The following is a 13,478-nucleotide window of genomic DNA, read 5'->3' as shown; positions in this document are numbered from 1 at the left end:
GGGGTACTAGATTTACCGAGGTGGTCACTTTGTAAGTTATATGAATGTCTAACCACTATGCTGTACACCTGAAACTAATATAATATTGCATGTCAACTAGAAAAAAGAACTTAAAAAAAAATTACTAAGCACAGAAAAAAATATATAGGATGACAAAAACAAACAAAAAACCCCAAAGAAACAAAAAAAGCCAAATTAAAAAAAATCACATTCATTAAAAAACATGAAGTGTTACCACCATCAAAAAATCCTCTGAGAGTTACTGATTTTTAAAAATACTGTAAGTCTAGTCGCACGTTTCTAGGGGATGGAAGAAAAGTCTAAATTACCAAACTGAAAGGTCGAGGTTACGGGGTAAACACTGTAGCCGACAGCATTTGTGCAGACAGAAGAATGACCGAAGCAGAAGCAGGGTGTGCAGCCCCTGGGATTAGATGGTTCCAGATTGAAAAATCCAGGTTTGCATCTGAAAAAGATTAAGATACAATCAGGCTTTTTTTTTTTTGTACTTGAAATACGGTAACAAAGACAAGACAACACAGCTTGAGACAGAATGAGCTACCTCTCACAGTTGAAGCCTTCGACGTTCTCTTTGCAAACACATCGTCCTGTTTCGACATTACATTCATCAGTGCTGCCAGAGGGATTACACGCACATGGCCTGTTGGGTGGAAAAATGAGTAAAACAATGAGAGAAGAGACGGGAGCAAAGAAATTCCACTCTTAAAGTCAATCTTTTGCTTTGCATGTTAATAATTTTTTAAAAAGCCACCCAATAGAGCCAAATGAATACTAATGTCACTTTTGTATTTGGGTCTGGTTTCAATCGAGGTTACCTGTCACATTTAATATGAAAAACTCTGCTTAATCTCTGTACACACTAATCCTTGGTCATCATTACAGCCATAAGTCTTTTTTTGTTGTTTTTTGTTTTTACTATATCTTTATTGATTTCAGAGAGAGGAAGGGAGAGGGAGAGAGAGACAGAAACATCAATGATGAGCGAGTCACTGATCGGCTGCCTCCTGCACACCCCTGACTGGGAATCGAACCGCAATCTCCTGGATCCTAGATCGATGCTCAACCACTGAGCCACGCCCGGCCGGGCTACAGCCAGAAGTCTTAAATCTTGCTGACAATTATTTTGGGGGAAAATGTTTATATTGCTATGGATAAGCCACAAGATCTATTATTATGAATCAGCTACATTCAGGTTCTGCCCCTTGTTTTGGTTTTAAAAGGTCTCACCTGCATCCTGCCTCCGTGAGAGAATGGAATCCAGGCTGGCAACGATCACACTTGTCACCCATCACTCCTGGCTTGCAGCTACAACGGCCATAGCTGTCACACTGCGTGCTGAGGGAACCTAAAATTTATAAAGCTTGTCAACCACCAAGTGTGTCAGCAGCATTAATATGTCAAAGAAAGAAAATTGGTAACTAAGAACAATGACTAAAAACCAATATATAATCTCTGGATCGTTATGAAGAGAAAACATCAAGTTTTAAATCAGAATTCTCTCAGAATCAGACCCCTTTAAGACATCACATTTTAACTTTCCAGACATCCCCCCTACTCATCAATGTTGAAAACACTAACAAGTCACTCTGTACCCGGTGGTACAGTGAATACAAGGCCAGTCACTCCTCTGTGAGAAAGCACAGGCGCCTGCAGGTCATGCCTAGAATTTAAGGATATACCAGCACGAACAACAAATACAAAGGTTAACTTCTTGAGAGAACAGAACGCACTAAGAGCCTACCACATCTAGGAATACACACTAACATGAAACAGTTCGGCTCTCTAAGGATTTTAGACTAAACAAAATCATTCACAAGGAAGAACTCACAGAATAGCTAACCTTTTACAGTCAAGTTCAAACGGTCCTTAGGATCTTGCTACTAATTATTTAAAAAACCATTTCTCAGGCCAAGCCCAGTTTAATACGCACCAGAAAATCACCTGAAAGTGCAATGTGAGAGTAGAGGTGGGGGGACAGGCAGATCCTGAATCACTCACGTTACAGTAATGCCACATTTCCATACTGAACCTGTGCAAACGCCTAAGCTGTATTTTCTGGGGAAACGGAATGCTTATTTTGTTTGTGTCTTTCAACCCGTCAGGCTGAAGCAGACATTGCCTGTCACTCACCAACAGGACTACAGTGGCATGGAGAGCAGGCTTCCGTGTTCCCGAGGCGGAAGAAATTCTCCCGGCACCTCTCACAGTGGGCGCCGTCAGTGTTATCCTGGCAGTTGGTACAGTGGCCACCGTGGCCAGTGGAACGGTATAGTTCAGGGTCAAAGTAGCATTCTTGTGATCGACCATTGCAGTCACAGGCTGTCGGCCAAACACAGGAGTTAAGGGAGATCCATGCTCCTTATGAATAGCGTTTTTACAAAATTCAAAAAAAACCCAACAAAAACCCAAACCATAATTTCCCACATCTCTGTAACAGGTGGTGTTAGAATAAAAATGACCACTAGATGCATTGTTCATTAAGGAAAAGAAAAACTATGTCAATAAAGGCTTTACAGACCTAGGTTATCAGCTTATTAGGAAATGCTCATCCTTATCAAAAACAACTCCATCATAAAAGTCAAGGAATTCCTGTACTTAAGAAGGAATCGCCAGGTAATTGTTCATATACAAGTAAAAGCCAAGTCCAATCACAGTTTTTCTGAATCTTTATCATTTATCCTAATCCCAACTCCAAGAACAAGCTGCCAACCTATAGGCAGGCTTCAATTCGCCTTTGAGTTTCAGGCCTCAGGTGATTCAAATACATTAAGATTCTAACATGCAAAGTGCCAGATTACCTGCATGTCCGGACTGGACTAACCTGAGACACATGGGTTAAAATTAGTGATTCTGCAGATGGAAGCAGAATTAAAGAGAAATCTGGATCTAGTAGATACATCCAATCCACTGGGGAGCCACAGTGCCAAGTGGGTCATCTGTGAAGTAATTAACGATATCACCTCCGACAGGGCACAACCATAGTTTAAGAACAAGTACCTGTAGTCACAGAAGTTCTTGCATTTATATTCAGATGGTTTTCTCAGAATTATTGATTCTGCCCAAAATACAGGCAGTACCTTGTGTACTACATAAAGGTTTTTTTTAATTTCAGATAGATCAGGAGGTTGTTGTTTTAAAATATTTGAATATACACATTTTCTTTTCTTCCTTTATTTACAATCAATTCTTTTATGTTATCCTTGAAAATTTTTTAGAAACTCTAATCACTGGCACCAAAATTAGAGTTGTGTTAAATAACTTTTATAGCTCCCTTTCCCTTCTTCAGTAGCTGTTTCTTTTCCCTCAAGATCCCCTAGATTATCCCACCTAAACAGTCTGGTGCTCGGAGACCATGAGCCAGAACAATTCCCGGGTCGCCACTGGTGTAACTCAGTGATTTCCAGCCTTTTTCATCTCATGGCGCACAAAAACTAATTACTAAAATTCTGCAGTACACCAAAAAATATATTTTTTGCCAATCTGAAAAAGAAAATAGGTATAATTTTGATTCACTTACACTGGACAGCTATTGTTGTATTGGCTGCTGTCATTTTTTTATTTGACAACATAAGGGAAAGACTCAGTGCCTATGACTAAATAGATGTATGTTTTAAAAATTCTTGCGGCACACTGGTTGAAAATCTGTTTTATCCCACAGCTCAAGCAGAGGCTGTGGCTCCCTCATCAGCAGCTGGTAAGAGAGAAGGTAGCTGTCATTTTCTCTTCCGTAGCTCGAGCACCCGGACAATAATGGACTACTGTCACAACCTCCAAAAACTTTGTTCTTTGAGGGGTGACAGTGCCAAAGGGACCAAAGAGGAAAACAAATTAACTTAGCTCCCCATCAAAGTCATTTTGCTAAAGTACTTAGCTCATCTGCTAGTGGCAAGCTGGCGATCTAGTGTATTTGTTGTTCTCATAATGTTCCTGGGCGGCCTCTAAATATGACTACATCATTAAACAGAACACTTTCTAAACACATGTTGATATTTATTTAGATGGCACATCTTAGGAATATTTCATTCTTTCTTTCGCCAGCCTTTGTCATGTAGCTTCCAACACTGGATACTACAGAGTTCAGTCAAAGAACTAAAGAGGCTCAAGCAATTGTTTAGGAATGCTGGAGGCGGCTATAAAATCAATCTGCAAATCTGGGATTTGTTGAGGGAAAGAAAAGATGAGTAAGAAAATCTGCTCTGGGCAGCTAATAAAATTAATCATAAGTTAAGATATCAATTCTTTCTCAAGGCTTCTGCCAACAATTCCTCCAAGTTCACAGTGTCTTCTTTCTTATTCAATTTATTCCCAAGAGAGTATGATAAGGAATATTTGTAAGGACATAAGAAAATTACAGTTGCTTTAAAAATTTCCTAAGTCCTTGGCGAGTCACAATTACATGGTTTCATAGTTCCTTTCTCCTGCGATTCCTTTCCCTATCTGTGCGCAATAAACCGAGACGGTGTGAAGGAATAAACAATGTGCTACCTTCTTCAGTCCCTGTTTCCTAGGAGCACTGTCCCAGTATCTACTCTTCCTCCCAGAGCTACCTGCCTCTGCATGAGGGGAGTAAGAAAATTCTCCCCACGGAGCCCTTCAGTGAGATCAAGGAAAAATAATTTGGATAAATAAGCTTTCGAATGGTAGTCTTAGTCTAGAACTCACTGTAACTGACACATTAATCAATAACCTTTGGCTCTTGAGTAAATGAGCATTAGTTGGAAGACTATTTTAAAGAACAAAGAAGAAAACTAGAGAATCCATATGTTAGAACAGGCTACCCTGGCCCGGAACTTGGATCTAAGCAAAGTGCCCAGCCTTGAGGATACTGCTCCCATTCTGGGGTGTGTGTTCAGGAAGGAAACACACAACCAGCACAGTTTATGTTTACAGCCAATCGCCCTCATCTGTGATGTGCCTTTGATGTTGAATGCAGTTGATTGCCCTACGTTCTCAAATTATGGAAGAAGCACTGCCTTACATTGTTTTCCTTTCAAGGAGGCATAAATGCAAGTCACCCCTCATTCCTTCTTCCACCCCTGGAAGTTCCCAAGATAAGTGAACGGACTGGCACCAAGGGGCACTCACGCAGGCATTCACTGGCACTCTCGGCAGTCGCCCTCCTCCACGGCCGGTCATTGAAGAAAGGAAGACACTTTTCACAGTCTACTCCGAAGGTATTATGCTTGCAACTGCACACCAGCCTGTTATGTTCATTCTTCACACACTCGCTTGCGTGGCCATTACATTTACACCTGGGGAGAGAAGAGGAAAAATCCAACAGGAAAAAAAAGGTAGCTTTATTTAATAGGGGATGGGGCATTAACCAGACACGAGAAGAAAGTCCCTAACAATATCTGAGGACATCTGTAGCACCACTTCCTGAAGTGTGTGCGTCAGGAGGCAGCCAAGTGCACTGGTTAAGAATAGCATGGATTCTGGAGCCAGGCTGCCTGGGTTCGAGCCCCGCCCTGTGAATTACCTGCAAAATAGGGACAATGATGATGTCTATTTCACAGGGTTGCTGGGAGGATTAATAAGTTGCTTTATTCATGTGCCTAGGATTGTGTGGGCACAAAACAAGTCAATAATTATGTCAGCAATTATCTGCCATAATGATATTAAAGCTTTTCTGATCTGAAGAGACATTGGATACCTCACCACCAGATGGGTCTCTCCCTGGTGGCCTGCTATTCCAACAGGTTGTTTGGGGTAAGAAACCTTGAAGGACTCCCAGATGCAGGTAAAACCATGAACTACTACGAACTCGTGGAAATCCCCATGAATACTAACGTGCGCTCTGGTGCGCTGATGTTTCCCTCACTTGCTTCCTTGAAGATAGCAATCAGTTCCGTAGCTCCAACTACCACTTAAAATGCACCCAAACACTTCTGAAACATCTACAGCATAAGCAGATGAGTCACAAATTTATGTCTCCAGCTCTCATGTTTCTTCCAAACTCCTTGATTGCTGCACAAATTAGATGTCCTCCATGACCTACAGTCTTACATGTCTACAACCAAACTCATGATCTCCCCAAATTAGCTCATGTTCATTTACTTTGTTAATGGTACCACCATCCTCCTGATCACTAAACCTTACAATCATCTTTGACTATATCCTGATAATTCTTCCTTCAGAATAAAATGCAGCTAAATGTTCCTTTCCATTCTACTGTTACCACCCTAATGTCGGGTATTTGTGAGCTATCACCTAGCTCGCACAGCATCACAACAAGAATAGAGATTCTCTCGAGCATACTCTACTCATACATACATGCCCACAACTAATCTTCCCAATCCTGGTATCACAGCCCTACCGCAAAAAAAACTACATGATTTCTCACTGGTGACAGTTTCCATCAACTTTCACTGCGCATGAATCCATACCAGGAACACTGCATGCAAAAATACTGTTTCTGCTCATAGTTTAATACAGGGGATGTAAGTTCAAGATTCTTTCCTGCTGTGTGGCCTGTAGACAGGTCTCTGGCCACCAATCTAACTCTCTGGTTTACAACTCTACAAATTCATATAAGAGATTTTCCTTAAGTCAAGTAGGTTTATACTCTCCCAGCTCTAAACTTTTGTTCATGACACGTCTATCCCTCCTGTACCCAACCCAGACATCCTCCCCACTCATCCAAATCCTACCTATTCTTCAAGACCCAGCTTAGAGCTCATCTGCTTCTCTAGCCTGACATTTCTAGCTTTCTCTGGCATATGGCATCTTTTTATCTAAAACACGGGACTATACTAGTATTTAATTTTTCACGTATTTTTACATTGCCTGCCCCATTCATTTGTAGGGTCCTAGAAGGTCAAGTTCTTCTCAGTAGGTGCAGGTCAGTCTTACACTTCCTCAGTAGCTTCAGAGTGCCCATTATAGAGCTTTGCACTTAAATTCTCAGTAAGAATTCACGAAGTGTGCTGATTTGACAAGGTTGTAGAAGACCTAACTACTGTGTTTCCACGATAATGAGGTCTAACATTATTCATATAGTTGTAAGCAGTTGCTGCATTCACTTCTAAACCAAAGCTTGAATCCCTGTCAAAGTTTTTAATAGTTTACTTACCTGCCACCTACGGCAAAATCAGAGATTGCATAATAATAGGACTTGAGAACTTTGGGGTCATTAAACACCTCGTCTCCGAAAGTGTTCAGGCGATTGAGAGTCACTCGGATGTCCGTGGCTGTTACCCACTCCTGTGAGAAAACAAAAACAGAAAAAATAGGCAATGGGACTGAAGATAAGAGACACAAATGTGACAAAATTTTCTAAACAGTGAATGTATCATTTAACTCATGTCCTCTTCCAGCATTAACTAGATTGTAATACTCAAAGTTCCTTTAGTTTCCTGATATTTTTCTCTTTCTTGATTCTTCCTTTCTTTGATCTAAGTTGTTACTGTACCACTCCGAATCCCTAGAAGCAGGAATAATATTAGTTTCTTCACAGGCTATTGAGAGAGTTAAATGAAATATACTTCTAAATGCTTGACGTATATGAGATCCTCAATACACATGTCCCTTCTCTCCAGCCTGTATCCGCACCCCAAATCTGCCAGAGATACGAGCACAGAGCTCATGTGACTCCATACTTGTACAAGACATGCTGGCCACTGTCTCCTCCGCCCACAGCCAACCCACTGTGACAGATCTAGGAGAGGCTCCAAGTACAAGCAATAAATCATTATACTGGCCTCAACCAATCAGAGTCAGTCTCTGTACTGACCCTCCCCACAATTTCACTTCTCTGTGAGGCCTTCCTGGGCCACCCTATCTAAAATTGCTACCACCCTCAAACTCCCTATTTCCCTTCGCTATTTTATTTACATTGTCTGTTTCTGCCACCATCACCACCAAACGGTAAGCCCCACACAGGCAGGAATTTTTTGTTTTGTTCACTGCAGTTCCCCTAGCACAGGAGGTGCTCAAATAACATTTGCTGAGCAAATGAATAAATGTGAAGAAACCACAGCTGATTGACTTGGTATATGTACCACGATGGCCAAGGGTTGTAGTTTTCTCCCAGGTTTTATGATATCGAAGCCCTTGTAATAAATATCCTTTCATTGAGTTACTGTTAGTCTGTTTACATTATAACAGGTAGACTGTTATACTAATAATGCCAATGTATTGTCCCCACCCTGAGGAGCCCCTTTCCACAGTGATTCTGGGTTTGGGCATGTGATTTGCTTTAGTTGAGAGGACATCAGCAAATGTGACACAAGCTGAGGCTTAATAAGCACATGTGCACTGGGATATGTCCTCTTGGAGTAATTCCACCATCACGTGAAGAAGCCCAGACTGGCCTCCTTGAGAGTGAAACACCACAGGGAGAGAGAAACTCAGCTCACCTGCCAGCGAGCGAGCCCAGGGCAACACAGACTCAATGAGAAATGACAGATCATGGTTGTTTAAAACCATTAAGTATGGAGCGGTGCATTACATATAACCACCCAAAGACACCATCTGCACTTCAAGTCCTCTCCCGGGCTGCATCTCGAATCACTGATGGAGACTTAACGAGCGAGTGCAGGGCTGTGGGCGTCTGTGCTTTCCGAAGGCTCCACACGAGACTGGGAGGCACACCCCTGATTAAGAACCACTGCCAAACACCTGGCAGATAGAACAACACAGCTCGGAAAAGCTAATCTCCACGAAGCCTCCAAGTATAATTAGAAAGGAGAAGACATGATGATTTCACCGCATCCAAACTTGGAACTCCAATAACAACTCCCACGCATGGCCACAATGCTAGGAATCTTTCAGTCGTCTGTAATGTCAATAGCTAAACATATCTCTGTGTTTAATGCTTGTTATATCTTCTGCAGCCTTCACCTTTACCACAGCTCTCCTGAATAAAAGCTTCTCAAGGGCTGAATCTAAGCCTTTTTTTTTCGTTTTTTTTCATAGTGGGAACCTTCAAAAGAGCAGACCTTGGCACAAGACTTTCTGGGTTTTGAATGCCAGTTTGGCTACTTAAAGCTGTTTGACCGGAGGCAAGTGATTTTATTCTTTCTGGGCCTCTGATTCCTCATCTGTAAAATGGAGATAATAAAAGCATCTACCTTATAGTTATCATGAGGGTTAACTGAATTAATATATCTAATATATCGAAAGGCCTTAGAACAATGCTTGTCACATTGGGGCACATTATAGTAAGTGCTGTAACAAATGCTGATTATTATTCTAAATCAATGCATGCTTAGTAATATTCAGATACAGTGAAACCAGGAAGGGTCTCCTTTCTCTGTCAGGAGATCACAGCTTCTGGAGAGTGGCATAGGGAGTCATGAGGAAAGGGCGCACGGCCTCTCTCCTCTTTGTCAGATCAGCTGGAAGTTAAACCCCCTTGGCAACTGGGTCTCAGAGCCAGAGCTCTTACATCCAGAGACACATAATTAATGTCTCTGCATCATGATGCCAACTGACCAAATCTAGTACAGACGCTTATAGCATTTTTTCCACATTAAGTCTCGTGAGTTCCTGTGGAACAAGAGGAGCAAACACCAGAATTCCTATAGCTGGGGAAACGGCTTCAGGACAGGCTGACAAGGCACATAGTTAGCAAAGGTGCCAGAAAACCAGCCACAACATTACATCACTGCTTTTTCCTACTGGCTATACCGCTGCTTCTCCAGGAGAGTAAAACACAGTAATTTGTGTGGGAAGAAACAAAGCTAGCACGTTTGCCAGGTCAACTTGAAGAGTCTTTGTAGATTGCTCCTCTCCTAGGCATGCAGTCTCCTGCTCTTTCATCTATCAAAGTCAGCTATTCTTCCTGCCATTTACTCTGAACACCTCTTATTGCAAATGCAAGGAAAACTTTTCTAAAGGACCACTGCAAACATATTCATTGCTCGCTATAGTCTCAGAGTTTACCAAAATCAAGATTTATAATCTCCAAGCCAGCAGCATACAGAAATACAATGGAAGAAAAGACCTGGACTCACAGAGAAATATACTGTCATCTTTTGCCACTGTCCAAAACCATACAACCAAATTAGAGAAAGAGTCTTGAACATCATAAATTCCAGAGAGAAAGAATGAGACACAAAAGCATAAAGCACCCCCCAAAAATGGGGGATTCCCTACTGAGAAATCACAATAGCTTTTCATGAAACAAACATAGCATTTGCAAACCCACATCCAGTATCTCTCTTCTCAGTCAATTAATACAGGCTGCCCCCATTTAGATGTTAGCTTCAGCCACAAGACAGACGTATCGCCAATTCCGTGTTAACGTGCTGAGTATGGCATGAGGCTCATTGGTCTCTCCATGATCGAACAGCCAGAACAGTAAAAAAAATTCACAGAAATCCAAGCAATACAGAAAGATTCCATATTATGGTGTATGAGGAATACGTACACAGCATTCATGAGGGGAAAAAAAAGAAATCTTTAATTCTTTCTATTGCTAAACAGGGAGAAGTTTCTATAACAATGCCTGAGCACGATACCAGCGGAACCTATACACTGTCACAAACACAAGTGCCACAGGCGATACGGGGTTTTCGCGACTGGCAATGGTACCAGACAAACCCCATCAGAATTCCCTGGCACAATAATGAATGAAGGTGGCATTCTTAACTATCCTGCCTCAGTTGTTCCCTGTTGCTAATAAAATATTGTTTATTTTGTCCAATCAAAGAAAAGGTAAGAAAGGATGCAAGAAAACTGAGTTGATGAATTCAAATACCCTCTTCGCAAGGTCAGAAGCAAAGTGCTTCCACTTCCAGTACAAACACTGGAGTTAAAACGGTCCAACTTTTTAAAAGTTTTGTAAAGTTTACATATCCCAGGATACACTTGCAAGTGCATGAGAACATAAGAACAAACATCATCTGGGGAACAGGAACGAAACGGCTTTCCTTTACTTAGTGAGAGTATGCAGGGGAGCTGAAGAAAAGCCAGCTGTCCGTCTTGCTGGAGGACCAGAGGCCCCCGCTACCACCATCTCCCTGCATCCTGTACAGGAAAGAACCAGCTGGCTCAAAGCCACCCTCCGGACGCCTACCTGCAGCACAGGGCTATTGTCAAAGTTGTAGGCGCTGGGTCTTCCCTCCAGGGTGGAGAAGGCCACGTTGCCCCCCGTGAGCGGGGAGATGTCACTGAACTCATCGGTGCACAAGGCCTGCTGCTCGTCCCCGCCCGTCCTGATGAAGCCGCGGTTGGCCTTGAAGTAGGTGTTCTCGCAGGAGCCGCTGTAGTACTGGTAGGGCACCCAGGGCCCGTCCTCCCGCGTGCGCTTGTAAATGGCGAAGCTCTCCGGCCGGCTGGTGTGGAACTTGAGGCGCACATAGGTGATGTCGAAAGATTTCCCTGTGGGACAAACACATCGAAGTTCATATGTCCTGTGTGAAGCAACGACAGTCCCTCTATTCCCTGTCCGCTTTGGAAAGAGTATACCAACCACCCTGTGCACACCAGACTAAGAAGGTTCCAGAACACACAACACATCAGCTGTGTCCGACAGGCCAGTCGACGCCTGCAGCAGAGCCCATTCTCCCACAGGAATGTACATTATAGCTGGTTCATAAGTTAGCTCATAAAAGCCTATTTATGACACAGGTTGTTGAAATTTCGTTTGCCATGGAAATTGAAGCATATATTAGTACTGTGTTTACACTATTAAAAATTAAATTGAATGAAAAAGTACATTTATTCTTAATGCTGAGGCCTCAGCAAAAACTTAAATGAAAGACAGAAAAAAAGGTTTTTGAAAGTGAGTACTCGCCCAGCTGGGCATGGCTCAGCGGTTGAGCGTTGACCTAGGATCCAGGCGATCAGGGTTCGATTCCTGGTCAGGGCACATGCCCGGGTTGCGGGCTGCAGCCGATCAATGACTCTCTCATCACTGATGTTTCTATCTTTCTCTCTCCCTCTCCCTTCCTCTCTCTGAAATCAATAAAGATATATTTAAAAAAAAAAAGAAAGTGAGTACTCTGGGCACTTTCAAAATTTTTACAAACTCATTCCTTATTAACCGTAATATGACTTCTTGATGCAAGAAAAATATCATGAGCACTACGATGCTACTAATCTACCAGATTAAGAAAGAGAAACCTGAGGCAGTAAGGACAGTTGTTGAGATATGGGGCAGGGTGTAGAGCAGGCAAGAAGGAAAAAATTCCTCCAGTGGCTGAATAAACAGAAAAAGAGAAAAGTGGTTTAAAGAAGTTGTGTTTGAACATGTTCAAAAGAGAATAGGTGAGAGGCGAGCTCTGGTCAGCGAAGGGCAGCAAAGGGAGGAGTCAGTGGACTGTCATCCCTCCGGAAGAAGGGTCACTGGGTCAGACAGCTCCCTACAGCTGCTGGAGCACATCTGACAGCCAGGGTTGCCTGGCTGCCAGCCAGTGTGCCTTCAGGTGGGCAAAAGAGGCCATGTGCAACTGTTTTGCATCACTATTCATTTGGAAATTGGTTCTGACACTCTCTTTTCTTTGCTGCTTCTAGGCTAGAGTGACGATCACGGTGGTGGGGGGCGGGGGGATGGGGGGGGGACGACGACGGACGGGACTAAGAGCAGAAAGTCCATATGAGTTGTGTCCAGGCTCTGTTCTTCAACCCAGTCTATCTATAAAACTGATGTGATGAGCCGTATCTGACTCTATTTCTCAACTGGTCCAGATCTTAAAAGAGAGGTTTAATTAACTGTCCCCTACATACATGAAGGACACACACATATGACCTTGAACACAAGGGCATGTGGCATGATGGGAAGAACACAGGACTGGGCACTGTGAGACCTGAGTTCAGGCCCTGCCTCCCTCAACAACTGTGACTTCTGCTCCATCATTTTCCTCTCTGTGAAAATGATAATCCCTGAGCCACCTACTTCCAAGACCTGTTACAAGGTCAAACTAAGATCTTGTATATATTTGATTCCTTGTAAAACTCTATACAAATATAAAGTTTATTATAAAAGGGTAAGAAAATTCCTGAACTAGGATCCTGAGTATGTTCACACATAGGGCCTGATTGTTCCCGGGACTACCTGGTACAGCGCCAAAGGGTATTATACCAGCCTGGACCTTCTACCTAGGACGCAATGCAACATTTTACCTGCACACAGGTTGTAGAAATAGTTTGCAACCCTCCTGTTAAAAGAACGCAAATTTAACTTGTCTCTACTATAAAAAATGTCAAGACATCATTTTTGAGTGAGAGTGAGGTTATAATACAGTATCTAAGACATTCTAGAATGGTAACACCACTCAGTTTACCCAGGAGGAGGTGGCCGGGGATGTTCAAAGGCTTACTCACTAATCTCTAGATTACAGATGGCCCTTACTTTTCCACTCTGTCTACATTTCTGATATCTCAATCTCATTTTTCTTTAGCAACCCAGCCTGCAGGAGACTGGATCAAAGGAGAGAAGGTAAAATGGATCAGGGTGCTCTTATGTTCTAGACCAACATCTGTACCACAAAGCTATATCCAGAAAAAAATGG

The 13,478-nt window shown here is 42.6% G+C and overlaps 1 protein-coding gene across 1 annotated transcript in view; it reads right to left on the bottom strand.

The window, feature by feature from the left end:
• The window catches only part of LAMC1 (laminin subunit gamma 1), a 99,140-nt gene that overhangs the window by 27,800 nt on the left and 57,862 nt on the right, over positions 1 to 13,478 (bottom strand). Inside the window, exons 2-8 of the mRNA XM_081121006.1 lie at positions 11,042 to 11,346; positions 7,094 to 7,224; positions 5,107 to 5,273; positions 2,152 to 2,340; positions 1,249 to 1,366; positions 563 to 661; positions 330 to 466 (exon numbers count right to left, since the gene is read on the bottom strand). Of these exons, the coding sequence (XP_080977132.1) occupies positions 330 to 466; positions 563 to 661; positions 1,249 to 1,366; positions 2,152 to 2,340; positions 5,107 to 5,273; positions 7,094 to 7,224; positions 11,042 to 11,346 (1,146 nt within the window). The remainder of the gene's footprint in view (positions 1 to 329; positions 467 to 562; positions 662 to 1,248; positions 1,367 to 2,151; positions 2,341 to 5,106; positions 5,274 to 7,093; positions 7,225 to 11,041; positions 11,347 to 13,478) is intronic.

Source organism: Miniopterus schreibersii (assembly GCF_964146895.1).
Source record: "Miniopterus schreibersii genome assembly, chromosome: 19".
NCBI lineage: Eukaryota > Metazoa > Chordata > Mammalia > Chiroptera > Miniopteridae > Miniopterus > Miniopterus schreibersii.
The sequence above is the reverse complement of the archived record's forward strand: the minus strand, read 5'-3'. Positions and strand labels throughout refer to the sequence as shown.